General features: G+C 35.3%; 1 protein-coding gene across 4 annotated transcripts in view; it reads left to right on the top strand.

The window, feature by feature from the left end:
• The window catches only part of GALNTL6 (polypeptide N-acetylgalactosaminyltransferase like 6), a 1,038,752-nt gene that overhangs the window by 347,833 nt on the left and 665,154 nt on the right, over positions 1 to 25,765 (top strand). For all 4 annotated transcript variants that reach the window (XM_019636099.1, XM_019636100.1, XM_019636101.1 and 1 more), the window contains exon 3: positions 7,019 to 7,127. In XM_019636099.1, the coding sequence (XP_019491644.1) occupies positions 7,019 to 7,127 (109 nt within the window). The remainder of the gene's footprint in view (positions 1 to 7,018; positions 7,128 to 25,765) is intronic.

Raw genomic sequence — 25,765 nt, 5'->3', positions numbered from 1 at the left:
ATTCATCTATTGATGAACACTTAAGTTGCTTTTATATCTCAGCTATTGTAGATAATATTATAATGAATATATGGATGCATATGTCTTTTTGAATTAACCAGCAGGCCACTCGAGGTGTTAGTTCTGGGGCCTTTTTGAAGAGGTTCTGGTGTAGGCCCAGTTTAGCCACTGCCTATGCCCTACCCAGGGCCAGTTGGTATGAGCTACAAAGTGATCTGTAGATGGTTGCCACTTGTGCTGGGCATGGAGATACCTGGGAGAAGCTAAGCTGCAAACTGAGGCCAGCTGCTGCTAGTGCTGGTCTTGGGGCTGCTAAGCAAGTGATACGGGGCAGACCAAGGCCAGTTGCTGCTTGTTTGCCATTTGTGAACCTTTGAGATACTTTAGGGAAGTCTGCAGCATGAGCCAAGACAAACCATTTGTATGGTAAAGCCACTGGAAGCAGCTTAGGTGGGTGTGCAAGTTACGTGGGGTGGGGTCTCAGAGAATCACCAGGATGGAGCAAACAGTATTAGCCAAGTTGATGGAGGCTCAGATATGGCACCCACCTGTGTGTGCAAGCTGAGTGGAGGGAGTGCTTAACAAAGGACCAATGGTTGTTGCCAGAACTTCTGTCTGGAAGAACGCTGCCCCTCCAGCCCTTGTCCTGAATGCAGACAATTCAGTTCCTCCCAATATGTCCTTGAGCAACGTTCAAGCTGTTGCCCCAGTGCTGGAGTGCAGAACAAGATAGTCCATCAGTAAGTAAGTCTATGTGCATGGCCCTTTAAGAGGAGTGCTTGGACTGCAACTGCCATGGTCTCACTCAGCCACAATCTCCAAAGGTTTTCACAGCCAGACGTTATGGTGACTTCTTTTTCCAGCACTGGAACACTGGACTGGGTAGCCTAATGTGGGGCTGGAATCCCTTGCTCCTCAAGAGGGGCCTCCACAGCTGGGATATCCCTCCTGATTTTTACCTGCCATATGCAGGTTTGGGACCAGGCCATTCCGTGTCTCCATCACCCCTACAATACTCAATGTGGCTTCTTATGTATGTCCTTAACTGCAGACTTCTGTTCAGCTGTACTTGAAGTGTTTCTCAATGATGGTTGTTCTGTAGATCAGTTGTAATTTTAATGTGGTCATGGAAGAGGTGAGCACAGCATTTACCTACTCTGCCATCTTGACTGGAAGCTTGGGGAAAGTTTTCCTTTGAGCCTTACATTGCCTCTGTTTCCTTTAAGTTTTTGTAACTTTTGTATATTTTGGCCTCTGAAGTTTATGTTAAAAGTTCTCTCAAATGTCTGGTAATCCCTAGCTACTTGATTATATTTATGAGTGAAGTAGTAAAAATACTACTCTGATGTTTTATGTGTAGAGGTGGACTTCCCATGCAGTCACTGGGTATGTACCTGAGAGCCAGTACCTATATCTTTCTTATTGAATTCTCATTCTTCAGCTAGGTATTCATCTATCTTTTGTCTAAGGTGTAAGGGATGTAATGTGGGCTAGCAGCTTTCTGGGATCCTAGTAAGGAAAGATAGCTTTGGTTAATAATATTTGGTGCATAGACTAACATGGAACCCTGATTTTTACTACAGCTTGGCATTGTTGATTTCAGCTATTTCTAGTAGCCTGAAAGCATACTTTTCTCTTTTAAACTCTGCCCTCTGTGGAAGGGGAACACAGTGGATAAGCCACAGAAATTACCTGGTGATTGGAATTGAGTAGAGAACCCAGGAAATCTAACTGCCCCATATAAAAAAATGTCAGTCTTTTTGTTTTCACCTTTAACCCTGCCCTCAAAATTACCTGAGGACTCTTTTTTTGTTTGTTTTTACTATTTTCAAAGTTCAATGGTATAAAAAAAGTATGCTTCTGTCCCAGTAATTCTCAGCCATTTACAAAAGTTTATATCAGTTCGACTCTCTGCTTTCTTGGTTCATCTGATGCTTTACTGTAATTGTCATAGGATTTCTGGAAAAAGCAAAGATTCACTCACATTCAATCTGCTATGTATTACCAATTTCTAAGAATTCCCTAAATATATCAAAATAAGGGAAATAGAATATGTCTGGTAATGTTGGAGGAGGTCACTGAAAGGACATGACCTCTGGTTGACCTGTGAGCTGGACTCAGGCACTCAGAGGCTCCTCAAATCCCTAACCAGTCACTGGAATGTACATCCCACCTACCATTTCCACACTAGAAGCTGTTCAACTATGTAACCGAGAGAGAATATGACTGAGCCCAGTTAAGCCCTCTACATACTCATAAATTTAAGATGGTGGGCGGGAGGAGAGATCTGCTTGTCCCTGAGCTCCTCAAGGCAAGCCTGGTAAGTACATTTCCTTGCTTATTTAACCTTTCGCCTAACAATCAGGAGTGGCCTGTCGTAAAATGGGAAAGCAGGATAATAAGTTGGAGGCTTTAGCATGCTATTTTGCAAAGCCAGGAGGGTACAAATTGCCACAGATTAAAGTCTAAGCACTTGTGACAAAGCCTTGTTGGGATTCTAAGATGCAAAACTCCTGGGAAAGTGAACAGAGTGAAGAGGAGGATGTGGTGATGGACAGTAAAGCGAACTAAATGTCCCGTGCTGCCTGGCCTCTAATACAAAGTCAAGCAAAAGCATAGCAACAACAACTGCAGCCAGCAGGGCAGCCCCTGATCCAGGAAAGGTTCATGATAACACAATATACTCCTGATGAGCATCTTGATATAAAGTGTCTGGTGAAAATAACCCAGAAGCAAATGTGGTTTGACCTTCTTGCTGCCAGGACCCAACCTGAAAAAATGGACTAGCAACCCAAAGCTGTGTTGGTTTTGCTGTGGATAGCCTTAACATCTGAACAACAGTTCAAATCTGTGCCACCTGCCCCTACCACCCCTGTTGCCCTGTCTGCTCTGCCCCCATACCTGTGGCAACCTCTGCGTCTTGTAGAGAGGGAGCAAGGGAAATTTTCACTGATATTAGTTTCATTTTCATTCTTCTAAAATAAGTAGACCTTTTATAAGATATAAAGATGGGTTGATAGATAATTTTTATGAGAACAATAGTTGCACTGTTTCAAACTAAGATGGGTAGTGGGGCAACCTGCCCATGTGGACTACAGTTGCTATTCAGCCCAACACTGACACCATCTGAATATAAACAGGGATGAACTGCAGCAGCCAGTGGATTGAACCCAGAGTGGTTTGGCTGGTGATCTCTCATGAGCCCTGGACTTTCATTCTTTGCACTGACAATTGAGCTGTTCTAATGGGATTAACCCTCTGGCTTGGACCACGGGAAGCTGAGGGGTGGATGATTATGAATTAGCCCTAGTTGGGCCAGGGCATGTGGAAAGACATTTGAGTTTGCCTGCAAGAACCTGAGGCAGCCCTCATTATCTTTCAAGTCCAATCTCATAAGACACTGACACCCCCTAGCAATCAGGAAGCTGATGTCTTAGGTCAAGTATGAGCCCTAGTAATGGACCCTTCAGTAGCTACAGCTGATTGGGTGTATAAGAAGTGACCACTGTAGTACCCAGATGGGATGACATATTTCTGAGGATGCAGGATTGCCCTTGAAATACAGTGATGATGTTAATGCATTAACAGTATGTCTTGTGTGTTCTAAACAACACACAAGGCAACATCAAAGGTATCTGGGGCCATTCACAAAAGCTCCCAATGGGTAAGGGATTGGAAAATGATTATATTGGCCCCCTCCCTTTGATTGAGTGTTCTAAATATGCCTTGGTTTGAGAGGATACTGTATCTGGCCTAACACAAGCTTTTCCTGCCATTATGCAAACCGGGCTGCCACCATTAGAAGGTTAGAGAAGCTAAATATCATGTATGGATTCCTTCATCAAATAGACAGTGATTGAGGGTCACATTCCAAAGGTCATGATGTGAAAAACTGTGCAAAAGAACATGACATTGAATGGAGGCCCCATCTCCCCTATAACCTGCAAGCAGCAGGAAGGTTTGGTAGAAAGGAAAAATGAAATATTAAAGCAGTAGATTAAATTCCTAAGGTAAAATGCCTTGGTCAGCAAGACTACCCCAGGCTTAATTACATTTAAATGATTAGACAGTAGGGCATGTTGCCCCATATGCCAGACTGGGGACCCTACCCCACACCCACACCAGAAAGATATGGAAGTTGAAAGAGAGAGCCCTTCAACGTGTTATGCTTCTGAGAACACCAAGTCTCATTATGCCTGGGAAATGCATTATCTACTGGGATTTGCAATGGGATCTCCCACAGGAATGGGTGACTTACTTGGCACCCCTGGGTGAGCGAGAACTACTCAAACTCCACTGGGATAGCATTGTTCTGCTGAAAACCGGACCTATTAAAATTCTCTTTACTTGAAATGGAACACACACCATGGAGAGAGGGGAGAACATGGGAGTCCTGGTCTGGCATATCCTGGCTGTAGCCCGTCTCCTCGTTCCTGACAGTGCTGCCCTTCCCCCCACCTCCTGGCCAACATGGATGGTATGCACAACCAGGTCAAGTTCCTAAAGCTGCCGACTTCCTCTCCCCAAGGCCAGATGGGCATGTTCTGTTTCCCATTGGTGCTTCATTTGGCCTCCATCTTTGTCACCCCCATTGCCTGGAGGACATCATAGCACATATATTATAGAAGCCCTTATTAAGTTCACCCAGCGAGCCTTGAACGGTAGCCGGCAAAACCTGTCTTGACTGAACACTGAAAAGTCTCCAATGAGAACTGCTGTCCTCCAAAAGAGAATGTCCATGGGCATGATTACTGCCTCAAAGGAGGTACCTGTGTCATCATCTAAAGAGAATGTTTTTTGTTCATACCTGATGAGTCATCTTTATTAAATCACACGAGGACACAAGTCAATGCCCTGAGTGACCTGACCCCTAGCTTAGGGTACTTTATAAATCAATGGTTCAGATCATGGGACTCTTGGTAGAAAAAATTGTTACTTCTTTTGGGAATCATTATCTTAATCTGTGTTTCTCTTGCATGTGTCTAAATTGTTGTTGAGGCCTCTGCCTCCAATGCATCTGGATAGCTGCGAAATAAGCCACATCCGTGCTAATAAAACCCCATGTTGACCACTCAGGGCACATGGAAGAAGAGAGGCTGTGGAGGGGTGGAGTGATAGAGGAAGCAAGTCATCAAGAGGACTGGACCTCTGGTTGTCCCATGAGCTGTACCCCGGTCAATCGGAGACTCTTCATTCCTTCCCTTTGACTTTGGAATGTATGCTTCGTCCACCATTCCCACACTTGGGACCTATTTCAAAGACCTAGTCTTGAGAGAGTAATTTGTTGTTGGACCATCCAGACTGAATACATGACTGAACCCAGTTAAGGCCTCTGTATAAACTTTTAAGATTCTGGCGGGTGGGTGTGGAGATCTATTCGTCTCGCGGCCAACCAAGACACACCTTGTATGTAAGTTCCCTTGCTTACTAAACCTGCCACCTACCAGTCTGGAGTATTCTGCGCCTTGCTTTGGATTTTCCCTGCCCTTTGTGCATGTACAGCGGCCAGTTTGTGAGCCAATAGGTAACTAGAGACAGCTTGATTATTTGGAGTTTACACAACAATATCTCCACGTTTCATGTCAAAATTTATTTCCAAATTACCTATTTTAATCCAAGAGTTATGTTTATAAATTGGTATTATCTAAATCAATGTAAGAGATTTTCATTAATGCTCAGTACTTATCATTGTAAATGCATGGCTGAGACAAAACACGGATTTTCTATTTTAGATTTTATTTAAAACTCCAGATTCATAGCTGAGTTTTGGTCAAATGTCTAATTATAAAATCAATATCAATTAGAAAAAATGCATGATTCTTTTTGTAGTGTAATGGACCCTTTAAAAGCCATGCATATGGAGTGAAAGTACATAATTATTTCATAAGCACAATAGTTGTACTGTTTCAGACTAATAAATAAGACAGTTCATTTGCCTTGGAAAGGCTTGTAGAATAAAATTTCCTTACTGAAATTATTCATCTTTTGTTTTACCTAAATTGAAACTTTGGAAAATGTTTCTTTACCTTATTATGTAGATGTATTATTCATTTCCAAAAATAAACCAAATAAAAGGAAAATGATATGTGAATATTAACACATTTATTTTACATTTTCTTGACTATTATGATTGTATAAATAAATTTTGTTTAAAATATTATTTTATTACAAAAAAATTGCCTTAAAAAAGAGGTAGGTTTAGCAATGTACACAGAAATAATTTTCAAGTTGCCATTAGAATATATTGGATTTCACCAAATCATGAAACATATGTTGTGACTACAGTTGTTGATTGGGGAATAGTTTCAACTATAAACATAACCAGGTTACATAAATCTAAATAGGAGGACAGTATTTACTAGTTTCCAAGACCACAATTTTGATCTTAACAAAATGGGTCCAAGTCCTGACTTTGCCACTGTGGTTTGATTCAAGTTATTTTAGTTGTCTGGGCCTTAGTTTAATTGGCAGAATAATGGAGATTTACAACCAAAGACCATCATAAAGATTGAACAATCTTCTCTATACAGAGCTTTTAACATAGCAGCTGGCACATAGTGAGCATTCAGTGAATGGTTGCTAATGTTATTATCAGGCCATTTAAATACATTTGATCAAAATTAATGAAACTGTACAAATCACAAACAAATTTAATTCCGTTTAATAGTAAAATTGGTAACATTACTAGTGTTTCCACTTTGGGCAAGTGGACACAGCCAGGCTTTTATGCTCAAAGGAGGTGATACACTGAATTTTTACAGTCTCTGGCTGAAATAAAATAGGAAATGATAGGGGATATGGATGACACATGCTCTTATTTTAAAAGCTGAGCAAAGGTCTTAAAATGTGTATTAATCTGGTCACTAGGAATAGCTTTTTTTTTTTTTTCAGTATTCTTGGGAGAATCACTTATTCAACAGATATTCTTTGATTGCATATTATGTGCCCGGCTGTGTTTACCTACCATGCAAAAGGAAATACCTCCTTTTTATGCTCTGAATACTTTCCTTTTCCACAGACATTTCCACTGGGCCTGGGAGATGGGCAATTCTATGCATGGACAGATGGTTTGAGAAGAAAAGACTGGCATGACTATGAAAGCATTCAGAAAGAGGCAATGCGCTCAGGTATGGAGTTCAGTGTAAGCCAAAGTGCTACTTTACTTACTGCAGTGTCTCATTTGTCACTTAAAGGATCTCTAATTAGCATTTCTTCTGCACACAGTAAGGTATGTCTCACGGCAATTGATGTTGGAGGTCAACACGGGACAGAACTAAAACAATTTCAAACTTCAGAGAGAAAACAAGTAATAAATAGCCTTTACAATATTAGCTGATGAAGAGGCCATTAACATTTTAGAAATCCATAGTACTTTGTATTTCCAGCTGTTTTTTGATAATTCTTATAGGTATCTTGGGATTTATCAAAGAGACTTGACTTGGTAGACAGATACCTTGAACTGAATTCATTCATTAGGGCTGAGGTACGTTTAACTGGCAATGCTAAGTATTAAAGGGGCGCCATGTTCTTGACATTGGCAGGCATGCAACCGGTTGGTGAATGACAGGAGCCAGAGATCTGAGGTCAGCAATACTTGGACAAACAGACAAACAGTTCATGTAGTCAAGGTGGCCTGTCTGTGTGTAGCAGAATTTTAGTCTTGGGTTAGAAATAGAGGAAACGGTTTACTTCTTGAAAACATTAACAGGAAAAAGCAAGTTTGTCTAGAAATAGTGAAAAATTAGGTTGCTGGAAACAAGGATTCAGAAGGCTATATGTGTAGAAATTGAATGAAAGTGAATAACATATGATAGGAAGTCCATATTATTTGACCAAAGGAGCTCGGTTTCTTGGTTTTGTTTTCCTTTTTTTTTTATTGTGTCATAGTGAGGATGTCACAGAAATAGAGAAACTTGTTTGGTAAAGACACCTGCGCAGCCCTGAGACACTGCAGCCCAGGTGAAATCCACAGAAGAACTATGACCAGCCACAATGTGAGGTCCGTCTGGTCAATGTTCCTCATAACTCATCTGTCAGTAAAAGTGGAAGGAGGGTGTTTAAATAGTTAGAAAATTGTTCTGGGCTATGAAATATTCTGAGCTCTGGGTCAGGTGTGGTGATTTAATTATAGCATTCTTTCATTTTCTTTCATTCCTTTTCTCCAAATCATGACCCTCCCCTTCCCCCAATTTCATTAAAGCTGCTCTTTCTAAGGATGTTCTCTATTCCTCCGAGAATCATCCTCCTCCATGTTTCATTTCTGGTTTCATGTCTTTCCACCTTGGCCATGTCCCCAAGAACAGTCATGAAAGTGAGTTCCTGACCAGCATCCTCACTTTTAGAACTCTCTTATCATTTTTCTCTATTTGCTTGATTAGCCCTATAGTAATCCAACGATCTGTTTCTCTTTCTACCCACAGGATGCTGAAATTTTTGGAGATGTTTACATAATCTAACTAAAGCTGACAAGTATTCATATTAATAACAAATTGAGCTAAAATTTATTGAATAGATGCTTCATACTAGTGTTTTACATGTGTATTTCATTTGAACCTCATAACTCTCATAGATACGTTTATTGTCTTTAATATGTTGACAAAATTAATCCTTAAGAATTGATTTATTAAATTTTATCCAAGGTCAAGCAGCTAATAATTTGCAGAGCTAGATTAAAAGTCAGGTCTTATGCTCCGTGACACTCTGCTGTTGGACATCAAATAATAATATTTAGGCAATATGAAGGAATGAGGTCACATATGAGAGAGAGACACACCTAGGATCTTATTCTAGTTTTTCTGTACATTAACTGGGTTAAGTGGCAAATCAGTTTATCTTTCTGATATTCTACTTTGCATAATTGCTGTAAGGATTAAAAATAATATACCTTAAGTAATTGGCCAATTATTTGGACATATTATAAACTCAACTAATGATAACTGTCGTTGTTAATTCATTGAAGTTACTTTCTCTTGATTGGTATACCTACGCTTTGCTTGTACTGATGAGTTTTGGGTACAAAATCCAAAACATGCCATTTATTTCTGCTTCATACTACCCTTTCTGCCTCCTGGATGGACATGTCTGTTATATCCTCACTTGGGCCAAGGGAAATTGACCTCAAAGAAAACTGGTTATATAACAGGTTTTCTAAGGTACAAATTTTCTGTGAAATTAAAAAGCTTTCAAATGCTATTAATAGTATGTTATATGGCTCACTGGAAGATATATGACAAATGCAGAAGTCTGTAATTTATCATTTTTAAAAATATTATGAATTATAAATAAAAGGAGTGAACACACAAATGCACACATGCAGGTACAGAGTCAAAATAAAATAATCCTCTCTGTTCTCAATATCCAAGCCAAGGATACTTAGTGCTGTTCTGTACTCTCCAAGTCTTGAAGTATGTGTTTAGTTTTACTTTTCTCTGTAGTAGGTATTTTGTTTTTGTTTTTGTTTTTTTACCACCTGTATATTTAGCCCTAAACAAATATGGTTGCATTTTGCCGGTGTTCGGACTTTATCTGAAAATTGAATCATACTGTATGATTTTCTTCTTTCACTCAAAATTACTTTTGAGATTCATCCATGCTATTGTGTACAGTTTTATAATAATGGATTCATTTTTACTGTTGTTTAATTTTCTTCAACATTTTCCTCTTCATAGACATTTGAGGAACTCCCAGGTTTGGGTTATTGTATAATATTGTTATAAGTATTCTTGTGTGTGGTTCTGGGGTAGAAACAATATTTTCTTAGGGTACATATTTAATAACAGATTTTGTATGCCTAAGGAATGAATGCACATAGTAGGTATGTCATCTAGTCCATGACAAAGTGTTTTCCAAAGTTGATATACTGATTTCACTTCAATCAATAATGGATGGATATCCCACTGCTCTATATCCTGTGAACACTTTATATTGTATGACTTTTTAGTTTTTCCTAATTTGGTCATATGATATTATCTCTCATCACTTAAATTTGCATTCTACTAATTTCTAGTGTAGTTCATAGGTTTTTTTATGCTTATAGGCTGTGTGTGCCTTCTTTTTGGTAAAATTCCTATTTCTATTTTTAATTTTTGAATTTTTTTATCTTCTTTATGGAGCCACAGAGTGCTCTTAATTTATTATAGATCATATCCTTTAGTGGTTGCATACGGAGAATGTGTCTTATACCACATTTTGTAGACTCATTTCTAAAAATCTCTTCATGTATTGCTTAATAAATAGAAGTTCTTAATTTTGATGTAGTCAAATTTGGAAATCATTTTTTTAAAGATAGGTTATCCTGATGTTCTATGGCATCCTTTAAAAGCTAGAATATTTTACCTTTTACATTTAGGTTTGAAATCCAACTGGTCTTCATTTTCATCTGATGTGAGGTAGGGGTCCAATATTTATTTCGTTTTCATCCATTCAGATAACCAATCCCCAGGACCATTTATTGGAAAATTTATCTTTTCCTCTATCACTCAGCAGTGTTGACTTTATTATATATTAAGTTTTCATATTTGTGTGTTCACTTTCTGGTTTCTCAATTCTGTTCTGTGGGTAAAATCTCTGAGCTAATACCATAACATCTTATGTACTGTATCTTTATAACAATTATTGATATCTGGTAAAGTCCTTTCTACTGTCTTTGCTCTTTCTCCTTGAGAATATATTGCCATTGTTAACATTATGCCTTTCTTTAAATTTTTCTTTTCAGCTCATCGAATTTCACATTACAAATACACAGATACACAAAATCATGGGACTTTTAGAATTGTATTAGTAAATTAGGGGATAATTGACTTTTTTTTCAAAATTAAATTATCCATTCTGTGGTAAACATTATATTTATTTGCTGCTTATTCATTATTACTAGGGATGTATTTGTAATTTTATTCCCTGACAATTTCAGTGTTATTCCTAGAAAACTAATCTGGATGCTGTACATGTTATTGGCTTTACTGAAATTTTACATTATTTTACATAGAGATGTTAAAAACTTTTAATATTGATTTGAATTTAGAAAACATTCTAAACTCTTCTATGAATTATAGTCATTTACCTCTATGTTATTTTGAATTTAAAATGTAGATATATACATTGTGATATCTATATTGTGATGTCTACATTGTAAGATCTACAAGTAATGACTGTTTTTTAAATCTTTTTCTCTCCATCCTAGACCTTATCATTTTAGTTATTTTTACTCTGATACTGCACTTGGTAGGAACTCCAGTGCAATCTTGAACAGTGGGAATTGGTGGCTACTCTCGACTTGTTATGGTTCTGACAATAGCAAATTAGACACTTGTATTAAAAATGTATCTATTTAATGAAAATGCATTTTTTATCTTGTTTGTTAAGCCTTCCAGATCTGATCTGCTGAGACTTTCTGAGTCTTATTTTTTTAACCTAAGTGAATGTTTAGTAAAGGTTTTTTTGTTTGTTTGTTTGTTTCTGTTGAAATAGGTAAGATCAATTTTCATTAACCTGTTGGCCATAATTTTTTTGTTTTGTTTGTCTCTCATAGACTCCTTGTCAAGTTTGGTGACCATATAATGATAGCTTCATAAAATGGCTTGAGCAATACTTCCTCTTTTTTATACCTTGTGATTATTTGTTGTATATTATAATTATTTATTTATTAATAATTATGGGAACATTGTGGGTGTTCTCTCTGGACCTGTACTTTTCTTAGGGCAAAGAGTTTTAAGTACTGAGTTAAAATGCTCATAATTTATTAAAACATTCATTCATAATGTCTCTTAAAGATTTCATGATGTCTGTGATGCTTAAATTTGGTTGTTTTTTTTCTTTTGAATATCTTTTATGTCTTTTTTCATTTTTTCTTAATCTATTACACCAGAAATTTATCAATTTCATTAATCATTTGAAAACCCAATTTTTTATGTGGTCCTTTTCTATTGTATTTTTTCTCATTGACTTAGTTTTATATTTTAATTTCTTTTCTTGAGTTTCACTATTTTATTTTCTAAATTTAAAAATTGATTCATAACCCCTTAATTTCATCCTTTTCTACTATTGAATAAACATTCAGGGCTCAAAATTCCATCCAAGTACCACTTTAAGTATATCACACTACTCTGTGGTCTGGTATTTTATATTTACTTGTTAGTTTTTAGTTATATTAATTTTTAGTTATGTTTTGAAATGTCTGGCCTTCTTAACATGAAATTATCTTAAAAATATAAAAATCCAGAAACTACACCTTGTAATAAAATCACAATAATCTTTATAAAAGTATATAATCATAAAAAATATCCAGTGTTTTATTAAATGTCTTTGTTAGTGTTTTTATTAATATTGATAGTTTATATTTTTTTCTAGCAATTACATCTTTGTGGTATATTTGGTAATTTTGAAGTATCAGGTATCAAATAACTTTTAAAGTAAGTAAGTAATAGTAGTTGGAGAGGGGGCAGGTGAGTAATGAGGAAAAGAAGGTAACTGATTCCATCTTTGAGGAAATGGAAATTTCTTGAACTAAATAAATTGAAAAAGAGCAATTAAAGGATAGACTCTAAGACCTTAGGTGTAGCATCAGGGTGTTTGTTTCTTTGTTTTCCAGTATATCTGTGCCCTTAGAGTTAGAATAAATTATAAGAACTCTTTTAATTTGTTAGAATAATTATAATATTCAAAGAAATTCAGAGTTTTTATTAGTTCATAATCTTACACTTCTTTGGGGATTAACCAAACCAATTTAGCTGTACAAGAAGGGTGTTCAACATAGCATTTCAAGGTCAGGAAGACTTCGTGAAAGAAGTAAACCAAATTTTCAAGGATAAAAGTATATCCTGATATGAGATAGCTTTTGTTTTCATCCAGTTAATTCTCTGACTTCTTTCTCATGATTTGTAACTAACCCAGTCATGTTTTAGGCATTATTTTTTTCTATATATGATTCCATTATATTTCACTTAGTTAATTTCATGTCATTTGAGAATTTATTGACTAGATTTCAGCCTTTAATGGTTTGAGTTGCACTGTATCACAAAATTGGTAATCATTATTCAAATTACTTATAAAAATTGTATGGATTCCTTTGATATAATATGAAAGACGATATGTGAATTGATATTATCTGTTGTTCAGTATACATTGGGTATAATTGTTACAGCGAGCAGCTAAAGAGCTATCCAGCTGACATTTCCCTATATATTTTTTTTTCTTTTTTAAATGCCAATATATTTCTGAAATAAAGGTAAACTCTGTATGGCATTTCCCTGAATTATGGATCTAATAACTTGTGCTGGATATTGAGAAGAAAATGCCATTAGTTTAGGTAGCTCTTTTTTAACACGTGATGTTCCCTAATTCTCATAAAATTTTTTTCTAAGTGGTAAAATCATACTTTTTAAGTCATCCATCGAGGGTGGTGCAGATGTGTGTCCTGTACACACATGCACCTGTCATTTATGAAATCATTAAGAACGCTGATCTGTATTTCTAGAAAGCACTAATTTTTAGTTCTGAAATTTGAAATTTTTTCTTGTGTATCCTTTCTTTTGTTCTAACTCAGGTTTCCATTGTGTTTGTCATTGGATTTAGATTTCAGTATGAGTAAACTCAACATGAAGAAGAGCTGTTTTCAATGCTTGTATTTGATCTATGTATTTGTAATAGATTATATCCTCATAGAATTATAATCAATTCATGCATTTCACTATATGCCTCAAGATTCCTATGAAATTTTACCTAACTTTTCACCACTTTTATTGATCTTAGTTGATCATACTCATAAGTTTGAATACCTCTGGTTTTTATTGAGTCTTATCATTTTATTCATTTATTTATTCACTCGTTCAACAAATATTTTAAGTGCCACTATATTTCAAATAGTGCTCCAAAATCTAGAAGAAAAAAATAGACAACTACAGTGGCTCTTGCAAAGCATGCAGCATCATTGGAGGAACTTTCACTGTTTATGACACCATGGCCATTTGGACCCAAACCATTCATCTTGTCTAAAGAATTTTAGTAGCCTCCTAACTGGTCTCCTTGCCCCATAGTCAGCTCTTCAAATAGCAGCCAATGTTATCTTCTGCAAATGAAAAATTAGATCACTTCAGTCCTCTGCTCAAAATTCTACAAAGGCTGGTCATCATGTTAAAAATTAAATCCATGTCCATTCCATGATTATGCAGTCTAACATGATTTACCACTGACACATGTCTCTGTCCTCGTCCCCTACTGACTGATGTACAGTCTCTCCATGGGCCACATTGTCCTCTTTGTTTTCCCTCAAGTGTGCTAAACAGGCCCCAGTACCTTTCTCTAGTTGCCCCTCCTGCCTGGAATACTTGTAATCCATATCTTTACAACCCACTTTCCCCTTAATTAAAGTCACCAAACCATATATCATCTGCTTAGATGTGCCTGTCAATCACCACATTACTGTATATAAATGTAGCTCCTTTCATTCGCTCACTCTTTCTTTACCCTACTTAGTTTTACAGCAATTATCCTTCTGTCTATATTTATACACATATGTATTTATTTATTTAATGAGTTAATTTTTTATGATTCCCTGAAATATAATCGCTTGCCCAAGGACTCTAAGTCACAACATTATCTTGAATCATTTGAATTGGGATCTTGGATAATGACAACTGGGGTATTAGGAGGATATTGTGAAAACCTAACACAACATGGATGCTATTTTTCTCTTTTGAAATTACTTCCCAGGCCCCTTTCAATCTCATGACCTAAGTTACTAAGAGTTCAAAATAGTTGCCATGAATCTCTATAGCAAAACATCTAAAGGGTGTGAATTCAAACACTATTTGAGAGTTAGGAATGTACTATTTTTAAAATAATTAACAGTAGGCTTTCCTAAGTTTCTTAAACAACAGCTCAATTTAATGCTGATCAGGGACCCATTTTGCTCTTAAATGTCTTTATTCCACATAATTGAACAAGATTGCCAACCAAACAGAACAGGAAAGACAAATGTGTTCCATTTGGGAGGAACTGTAACTACTTTGCTTTCAGAAAGCGAAAAATGATAATTTTGCTATAACTGCAATAGTTCCTGTTACCTTTTATTGATACCTCATGTCTCTTAAAAACAATATCTAGCCTCTCTTTCATTACTCCCAACAAAGAACATTATTTATTGTTAATAGTTCAATGCAATTTATACATCAATGTTATACTCTCAGTAAATTTTATAATGAGATTTGTTGGAAGGTGGTCAACTTTGGGAAGTATTACCAAAATAACATTCATTATTATTCATTAGATTAAAATTAACTTTTAATGACATATTTCCTTTGACAATCTTTGTATAATAATGAAAATGTCAAATGGAAGTGAAAACATTATGAGCATTCTATTGAGATGTATCCTTTATATGTTTAATAATAAAACCAAATTTAGCTGAAACTGAATTGAATGACAATTATCCAGGGAATTCTCCCTTTGATATTATAGTATGAAAATAGAAGTGTAGAAGTATCTCAGGAGATTTATGAAGTAAAAATTGGTTTGTATTAAAAAATAAGATAAAGTTAATTCTAAAATAATTTAACTATTTGTTGCAAAACTTGGAATAAATCTCTTTAGAAATAGCAGCTTCCCATGGACAGGTATGCATGAGATTAATTAGCCTTATTTTTCTAACTAGTAAAATGTGGTTAAATGATAGCACCTATCACACAGAGTTATTTTAAGTGTTAAATAAATTAAATAACTAAACTATCTGGGCTATAGTATATGCTCAATAAATGGTTAGTTGTATAGTCACATAACCCTGATCCCTATGTCTATATGACAATAACTTGAACCACCTGTCATACTTCTCATGCCTTCAAACCTAGACAATTGACACTAACTCGCCCAAAATTTTTCACTGGGGGTGGGGGGTGGAGGGTTCATATTCACTTGTACTTTAAGTAGAGCTGTTTGTCTTTACTTTAGGATCCATTGTTACAAGACAAACATTTTGTGAGCATCTGTCCCAAAACTGTTTCCCTCTAAGTATTGTGTTTAGGCTTTGTCAAAAAACCCTTTATCATATGGCAGTTGTGATTTTTATCAAAATTTTTCTAGCTCTGGATGTCCCACATTTTGGGAGGAGTCCTATGAATAGATAACTCTTGATCATGGAAAAAATAGGAAAATGTTCTGCTGAACAAAGATGGATATCTGATAAGAACCAAGAAGAAAAAGATGAGAATCATCTAGTAAAGCAAAGGATTTGAATCTAAATAGATCAAGTAGACTAAGGTTAAATTGACTTCATGCCTGCTGTTCATATTCCTTAAGTCTTATACTCAATTTTATTCTTTCCAGTTTTAACCCTTTTCTGCAAAGATTTTCAATAAGTGTGAAGTATAAATCTGTATTTTCTAGCAGCTTGCCATATAGAAAACTCTACTAGCCGCTGTATCTAATATTTATAGCTTAACATCAATGGCAATCTTTCTGCTAATAATAGCTCTGATTTTGAAACTCTGTGAAGTTAAATGTGCTATTTCTGCTGTGGCCTTACTCTTTAGTTGGAGTTAAAGCCATCCTTGCATTTAGGGTTGCACAGTTTACGTACTTATGTAGCCCATATATTGGGTTGTCGGGAAAGTCATGACGCATTTTTGCATTGAAAATCATAGAAAAATACGTCAGGACTTTCCCAACGACCCAAAGAGTATGAGAATTAAAAATAGAGAATACATTTTTGATAACTTGAAACTCTGATCTCACCATTATGATGTTAACAAATTTTTTTATCACATGCTAATGCTGTAATGACTGAGTTCCCCATGATTTGGGGAACTGTACTTCATTTAAGCCCAATTATCATGAAGGCATTGTGTTTTAGGCAGAATTCATAGAAATTCAAATGATTATTTGAACCTCCTTCAAAATTCATATCCAGGACCTGGCACAAATTTATTAGCAATGGGTTCTGGGCCATCTTGGCTCTATTACCTAACGAGTACTATAGAGGAAATGTATGTGTGTGGCCCCTGGGGAAGGAAATGTGCCAGAACTAGACACTGAGGGCAACACTTTCCAGGCACTGACTTCAGAGCCATAAATGCTATTTGACGTGATGCTTTCTGAGTGAGACGCAGTGGTTTTTGAGCAGCTTTCATGCCAGATGAAACCAACTGTGCCTTCTGACATAGCATACCCAGAAACATTACATAAGTGGTGCTCAAGAATACTAGAAGCTTAACATGGCTTGTTTAATTTTAAAGGAAAATCTCTCTGCCCAAAAATATGTGTAAGAAACTTGCACTATGTGTAAAACATAGGTATTATAACAATTGAAAAATAAGATTTGATATATAAATAATTTAATTTATTAAGTGTTTGGTGTACTAACATGAAGCGCCCAAGGGAATTAGTATTATCAGGTATCTAATAATGATTTGAATTTCCATGGTGACCAACTGAGCCTTAGGGATGCAAATTCATTATTGAGCTAGAATGACTAAATTAATTTAATAGACATTGACCTAGATAACAACCTAATAGAATTTGGTAGTACACATTAATTGGGATATTAGTAGAATCCACTCATGCATATAAAATTATTTTATTTGTTAAGGAATAACAATCATTAAGGAATAACTTGAAATTACAACAAATGTCTTATAAACAAAGACATTATTAGATTTATAGTTATTTTTAGTTCTTGTGTTTTATAACAACAGCAATATTTTATGGAACTTTAAATAAACTATTTTTTAAACCTCTGACATATGTATTGCAAGTATTTTTATAACTATAACAAAGACATTAAATGTATTATCCAAATTTGGAAAACCAGTATCATACTTATGACAAAAACCTAATATATTTTTTTCACATCAAATCTTATGTCATGCTTTATTTTATGCCACATTTTCTCTCATTTCCTTCTTTCTATATGCATAGTGCCTTAACATAAGTACAGTGATTTTTTTGCATATTGTCTCACTGTTTCTCACAAAAACCCTATAAAATATGGACAGTCAAATATTATTAATAGTATTTTAAACTAAACAATTTTTAGAACAATGATTCTATACATATACATGTGTGATTATATTTTTGTGATTTTTATACATATATATAATATGTACCAAGTGATTATGCATGCACACACATATATATGTTCAAATTATTACCTTAACTCCAGTGAATTCTGGGACAACCTGTTTTTATACACTGCTTATTCTTACCTCTTTGCTGACTTTTCTTGGACTATTTGGCACTTACAACACATGTAACCTGGATTGCCCTGTGCCTCATCCTCCTGTGTGTATAATGAACGCCATATTAATTGTGATGGTTCAATCTCTCCAACTTCTGCTCTCTGCTGTATACAGACACCCTAGTCTTCTCTCTATAAAACCTCACCATATTTCTGAGGTCCTTAGACATCTGCATGTTTACCAAACACTAATGTCCCTATTCTTTCACTCTATCCACTGCATTGACAACTGATGGTTGACAGCTACTTCAGTTCAGCATCTCACTGCCACCAGCACTGGGATCCTAAACCCAGAGCTCCCAAAGCAGCATATTATCATGTCCCTAAGGCACTATCCTTCTCTCCCTAAGGCATTATCCTGCATTTCACAGCCCTCCACCTGGTGGTCCCCTATGGAAGTGGGTGGGGAGAACGCCTCTCTCCTCCGCTGTATCACACTTTGTCTTCTAGGTACTAATACAACTCAATTGCAGTTTGCACTCTGCTCTGCTCCTTCACACAGTTCTCCTATCAAAAGAGCTCAGCAATAAGTTTCTAAAATCAGGCCAGAAACCAGTATCAGATAACCACTAACTGGGTGTTCTACACACTTGTTTCCCCTAATCCACTGTTTGCTTGGGAACGATGCAGATCTGAGTAAAACCTCAGGAAAGGAACTTTAAACCTGTAGATGCCTCTAGGCTGGTACATCACATGGGTTAAATCTCACCACTGGTACAAACAGACTCGAGCTGGGTCTCCCCACCCCTGTAGATAGAGATGTAGCTATAAATGTAAATATATGTTGTATGATTCTTCCTGTTTTCCTTTCAAATATATTCTTGTGTTAAAATAATCAAGTATACACAAAATTCTAGTCAGCAATCTAAACCATTATCAATTGGATTTAACTTATTTTAATTAAAATTATAATATTATAAAAGTATTAGTAAACTAATGCTTGCAGCATGATTTTTCAAGTTCAAAACAATGGTATGGAATTTTTTTTAATGACTAAAAAAAGAGCAATGCTACCTCTTTTTTATGAAAGAGACTTGTCAATTTTCTTTTAAGAATGAACAAAATATATTTGACAAAGAACAAAGCAATACTATTTAAAAATGCAATGTACATTTCCAGTAAGGTTTTTGCACTCTTTAAAGATGTCTTTAAATAGTTCTAAATAATTCTTTAACTATAGTATTTTTAATAATATTATTATATGATAATTAAATATTTACTTTAAATATAGCAATGCTCCTTCATATTGGAAAGAATGGGAACACAAATTCCTTCAGTCAGCTAATGGAAATGTTTTTAATGATAAATATTAAAGTGCTGAAAAGCAGAAAATACTTCCATAGGCAATCTTCCTGGACTCTAGGAGATGTGAGAGTTGAACAGGTGACAAGGTAGCATGAGTGGCCTCCCAGCATCCTGTAAATGCACAGCTAGGAGCAGAAACACTCTTTTTCCCTGCCTAGCGTGGAGCTCTGTCTCTGCACGTCACTCAGCCTCAACTGTTTCTGTTCTCCGATTCTGTAACTCTCTCATTGTAGCTCCAGGCGAAAATGCCCTACAAGGGAGGATGGAAGGATGTAACTGGTCAGAGCACTCATCAGTCAGTTTAGGTTATTGCTCTGATGCTTCCTCAAATGCAGCAAGGACAGCTTGGTGTTAGGTGATTCCATTTGGTTCAGACAGGAAGCCATAGTTGAAAACCTGCAGCCAGTGTAAAATAGCAACTTGGTATAAACACCGCGAGTCTTGCCTTATGAAACACTTCTGCTCATTATTTGCAAGGGATCGATAAACGTAGCAGACACTTGAAGTGTACTGTGCAATAGAGCCAATTTTTATGTTCTGCTGATTATTCTAAATAACAAGTGACTCTCCTCAAATAAAGAGATGTTGAGACTAGAATGATGTGATCAAGGGTGGTATTAAGATTTTCCAGAGAAACAAAACCAACAGGATGTGTGTGTGTGTGTGTGTGTGTGTGTTTGTGTGTGTGTGTGACAGAGAGTACTTATTTTAAAGATTTGTTTCATGTAATTGTTGGAATCTGGTGAGTCCAAAATATGATGGGAAGTCTGGCATACTGAGGCTCAGGGATGAGTTGCAGTTCGAGTCCAAAGACAGTCCACTGAAGGAATTCCTTCTTGCTTGACAGATGTCATCTTTGTTCTATTACAGCCTTCCACTGATTGGATGAGGCCCACAAATTATGTAAGAGAACCTGGATTTTGAGAGACAGAAAAACCAAGATTAAAAAGGAGCATAATAAGGGCTGGCCGAGTGGCTCAGTTGTTTAAGAGCTCGCTCAAGAGTTTGAGCTCTGAGCAACAGCGGTTGGATTCCTGCCCGAGCTGAGCTGCCAACAGATGGCAGGATGGCTCAGCTAAAAAAAAAAAAAAAAATGGAGCATAATAGTCACCTAAGAGGGCTAACAGCCAAAGCAAGGAGCACAAGAAGGACATTTCAACAGAGTTAAAATTTAGTTAAATAAAGGGGGGACAGAAGACAGCCCCCAAGCAATAGCCACACCTACAGCAAGAAGGCACTCACAGGGGACCAACTAAGCCATAAAAAGACTTTCTGAAACTAAAAATGTGATTTTTCCAAATTAAAATATTTAATTCAAATATACAAGGAGAGAAGATGTCTTTGAGACACAGATTAGTGAACAAAAAGATTAAATGTAAAAGTATGTCAAAACAGGACAGAAATTAAGATACAGAAAATATGGGAAGAAAAGTTAAAACTATGAACAGATGCATGAATTTAAAAAATGAAAAAGATAATAATTAAATGAATATTAAATGAAAAAGTCATGGATCTAAAATATTTCAGTACAAATGTTGTAAGCATGACAAGAAACAGATGAAATAAGACATACTTAAACAGATGTTAGTAAAACTTCAGAATCTGGGTAAGGATAATCTTTTTTCAAGACTCCTGCCAGAAATAAGTTATATACCGGGGGTGCCAAAAAAATGTATACACAGTTTTTTTCCTTTCTTCAAATGTGTATACATTTTTTTTTGGCACCCTCTGTAAAGGAAATATAATCAGTCTGGCATTAAAATCTTCATCTATAACTCTAGAAATTAGAAGAGATGATATTACCTATCTATCTCTCTATCTTGTTATCATCATACATCTACAGAATATGTTTATATTATATATAGACATATCTATATATAGATATTATATCTATAGACATATCCATAGACATAATATAGACATATATTATATGGATATAATCTATATTATTATATAGATAAATTCACCATTTAGTATATACAGGTTGAAAGAATATATTATCCACACCCTCATTCTGAATAAAATACTCTAGAAGCAATTGTAACCAAGGGACAAATAAATAAGCATAGATCTTCAGAATAGGGGGGAAAAAATTTTGTGAGCCATGTATAGAATAAATAAAAAATATACTGATAAAACAAGAACTACATAAGCCTTATTTATTTCTAAATATGCAGTTTTAAAAGTGACATATTCAAGAAAACATGAATCATAGTTTAAAATAGTATGCCGTCTTACCATGAATGGAGAGGTTTGCAGAGAGTAATAATGTTCTAAAGGTCCCTTGGGGGGAACGATGAAATATAGGGACGTACAAGATTTCTAAAGGTCACAACTTACTGGAAGCAGTGCCATGGTTGTCAGAAGCATTTGGTATCTTGTTTTCATGTAATAGTAGAGAACTAGGCATAGGATTAACATATAAGTGCCACGTATGGCTTACTAATGAAAATTGAAGGAGAAAGCCAGTAGATTACATAACAAAGGGCACTGTGTACAAATGAAGGATAAAGCTACACTTGTTATTTTGAAACCATATGAAGTTGATGATACCCAAATATTTTTGATACACAGAGGCAGAAATTTCTTAAAGTTCAGCTTGATGTTTATGTGTGTGTATGCATATATATGTTTACAAAAAAGTTTAGAATGATAGACATATTGCCAATAAAATAACAAGCATTATTTCATTTGCATGATCAGAATAAAGGTACTGTATATTACAATTTAAATTGAAAATAATGTGAAACAATGTGAACCCTACAGAATGGGTCACAGAAGTTGAAAGCATGAGATCATTGTGATGTAGAGTGATCAGACAAACCATCAGGGAGAGAAATGGAAATTACATTAGGCCGTGAAAGATGACTAGAAGAGAAAAACTTCCCTAGATTGGAGGTGGGGAAAGAAACCTAAGCAAAAAACAAGGAAAAAATGAAAAGTTTTGGAATGGATTGTCATAAATTGTCACGACCAAAGTGAAGACAGATGAATGTCATAGACTAGTAAGATATGTGATTAGCATATAGAAACCTGGCTTAAATTGAGCTAGCTCATTTTACAGTGACAAGAATTTAGGCAGTCTATAAAGAGGAAATGGTGGGAATGCTTAAACCATGGCGTTCTTTTAAATATAGCTAAGGTAATACTGAATCTCAAGTAGTGCAATAGGTCGCATTTCCATGTGAGATATCGCTTGTCATTCTGCAAGCTTGCGTGTGACTAGGAGGTCACATTGTGATCATAATAGATGTTTACATCAATATACTTTCTCTGAGAATCCAAAAATGAAATAAAATCAACACATCTATTTCAAATATGTCATTTTCATGAAGCATAGTTACAAGTGAAATACATGTCACTGAACATATTATTTTCTGGCTTCCTTTGACTTTGTTGTAGAAGCTGGTAGAGACGATTTTTATAGGCATTAAAATGAAAATGTGTATTATTGGTGAAGAAAACTTCAATTATTTGAATGAGGCTTTATTGATGGACCCAAAAGCAAAACACTGATGGACTCCTTCGTATATGACTAAATTTGTGCATTACCTACCTGAAGTTTTTAAATAACCTGTCAATCAATTATGTCAGTGATTACAATTGCAAAACAATGGTTAATCAGGAACTTCATTTACTACTACTGATGCTGTGAGATTTTTTTATGATAAGAAATCAACATTCTACTTAAAAGCTTCTATTAATTTATGCAGGATCTTAGCTGTGTTCACACAGAAAGGAATGCCAACTCTTGATAAGGCACCACTTTCATTTGTAGTTTAAAAATGTCAAGATGAGAAATGCCAAACTTAGAACATTTTACACTACAGTAGAAAGAATATAAATTCCTCAATATACTAGAAACACAAAATATTGTGTATGATAAATTGAATATGAGTAGAGTGAAGCTGTCTTTTAACTCTCCTCTGCATTTGCATTTCTAATGTACAAAACTAGTGTTGCTTTGTCTGGTTCTCTGTTTTGCTGTGTCCTGGGACAGATAACTTTTTTTCCTCTCAGCTTTCAGTTTACACACACACACACACACACACACACACACACACACACACTCACACACATGACCTAAAAATGTTTGCTTTTAATCGCCCACTAAACATTTCCACCACTCCCATGAAGTATAAAATAATGTTTCATATGAACAATATTTTGTACCCTCTTATAGAATGGAAGAATAATAAATCAGAATAGGAATAACCATTGTATAAAGTGTTTAAAACTCATTTGTTTTATTAGTTCATTTTTAAATAATCATATATTGCATAGTACACTGGTTATAAATTCCAACAAGAGAAGAGATCAATATTATCAACTTCATATAAGTCTGACTTACCTTAAATTATTCAAATGGATTAATTATCAATTAAGATATTTTCTGACATATGCTTCCATTGTGAACTTTTTCCTGTTTAGATGAGATTTTATATTAACTGTACTTTTGGTCATGTGTCCTTATTCTCAATTGGTTCCTGGGAGCTAATCATTTAATAAAACTTGTTAAAATATGTTATGACTAAAGTGGTTTACAGAAATTCAACATAATAAAAATGTGTTCAATTTGTTTTTATAAGATATTCCCAAACAGCTATAGGGTCTTACGCCCTTAAAGAGATAATTTTATATTTTAAGCAATTGTTTAATGTCACAAGGGACTGTAAGATACATTTTCCTCAGTTTGTATTTGAATCACAATTTTTCTGCAAATAGACAATTATGTTATCTCTGACAAAAGTGGTAAGAGTATTGTTTAATTTCTCCCTCACTGACTTGGCAGCCCTCCAGTACTTCAAATCATTAAGAGTTATTACAATTTGATTTGTAGGTACATGAAGATGGTTTCATTACCACTTACTTTTTAAATCACTATACTGCAGTAAACGGAAGAATCCTTAGTGGAGCCTATTCAGTTAGCTGAAAGGGCTAAAGAAAATAGTGGTTTGCTAATATATTAAAGACAGAAAGTAAATGTTTTCAAATATATGCAATTTTTAACAATGGGAAATTAATGCTATTGATCTCCAAGTAGACCATAACTTAGGCTTTTATTTCACTAAAGAAATTAGCTACTTCTAAATATCTCTAATGATTAATGCCTCTTTATTTTTTATCCTTCTCTTTCTACCTATGATCTTGGCGCATATTATGATCTGATGCTTACTCTAATTAAATGCATGCATATACATGTACATGTATACATGAGTACAGCTATGTGATTATGGGATTCTGGGTAATTTTTATTTTACTTGTGCTTTGATTTTTTTTTCAGGTATTCTGCAATGACTATGTTTTGCTTTTAAAACTGAAATTATAAATATATTGTTTATTTTAAATTAAAAAGAAAATGAAGAAAATGGGAAATTGCGTAGCAGTTAAGAAAGGGCAAAGAGAGAATAAACAATGTCCATTTATCTAATATTTCAGCATCTATTTGTATGCATTTTGTTAATACAAATAGTTTTAGTGAATATTCTTCCACCTCCAAGCATTTGCATAAAAGTGGAATATTTTTACAACTGCATTGAGATTATAAAGTACCTATTGATTTACAAAGTGCTTTTACTTAACAATATGTCATGACAAATTTGTCCATTTTACTGATTATTTCACAAATGCCAAAGGCTCCCGTTTCAGCAAAGAGCGCTATCATCTCCCTGAGTTCTCAAGCCTCAATCTAAGTTACTCTTGATTTCACTGTTACTGTTTCTCCTGCAAATTCAGTCCATCAGCAGTGACTCATATCTACCCCTACCTATGAATCTATTCATTGCCTTAGTCTTAGTCCAAACTTCCATCATCGTTCGTCTAAATTTCTAGAATAACTCCCTAACTGGCTTCATATATTTCACACTTACCTCTACAATCCATTACCCCCACAGTAACCAGAGATATTTTTAAACCATAAATTAAACGATGTCATTTCCCCCGCTTAAATTCTTTCAATTAGCATGTAATTGATATAAATGTGTATAAAACCCACACTTCTTACCCTGGTTTATAAAGCTCCATAAAAATCTGACCATGTCTCATCTCTGATCTCCAGTGTTACCATTCCCACCCTGTGGTACCAAATTCTAGCTACACAGACCTGTTTGACTTTCTCAAATTCCCCCATGTTCTTTCCCAGTTTTTGGTCTTTTCACTAGGTTATTTTCACCTGGAATATTTCCCCTCAGTCTTCCCATCTGGCTACATCTTCTCATTCAGGCTTTTGGCCAAAAT

Source organism: Hipposideros armiger, unplaced genomic scaffold, assembly GCF_001890085.2.
Source record: "Hipposideros armiger isolate ML-2016 unplaced genomic scaffold, ASM189008v1 scaffold_27, whole genome shotgun sequence".
NCBI lineage: Eukaryota > Metazoa > Chordata > Mammalia > Chiroptera > Hipposideridae > Hipposideros > Hipposideros armiger.
Note: the sequence above shows the minus strand (reverse complement) of the source record. Positions and strands in the feature narration are given on the sequence as shown.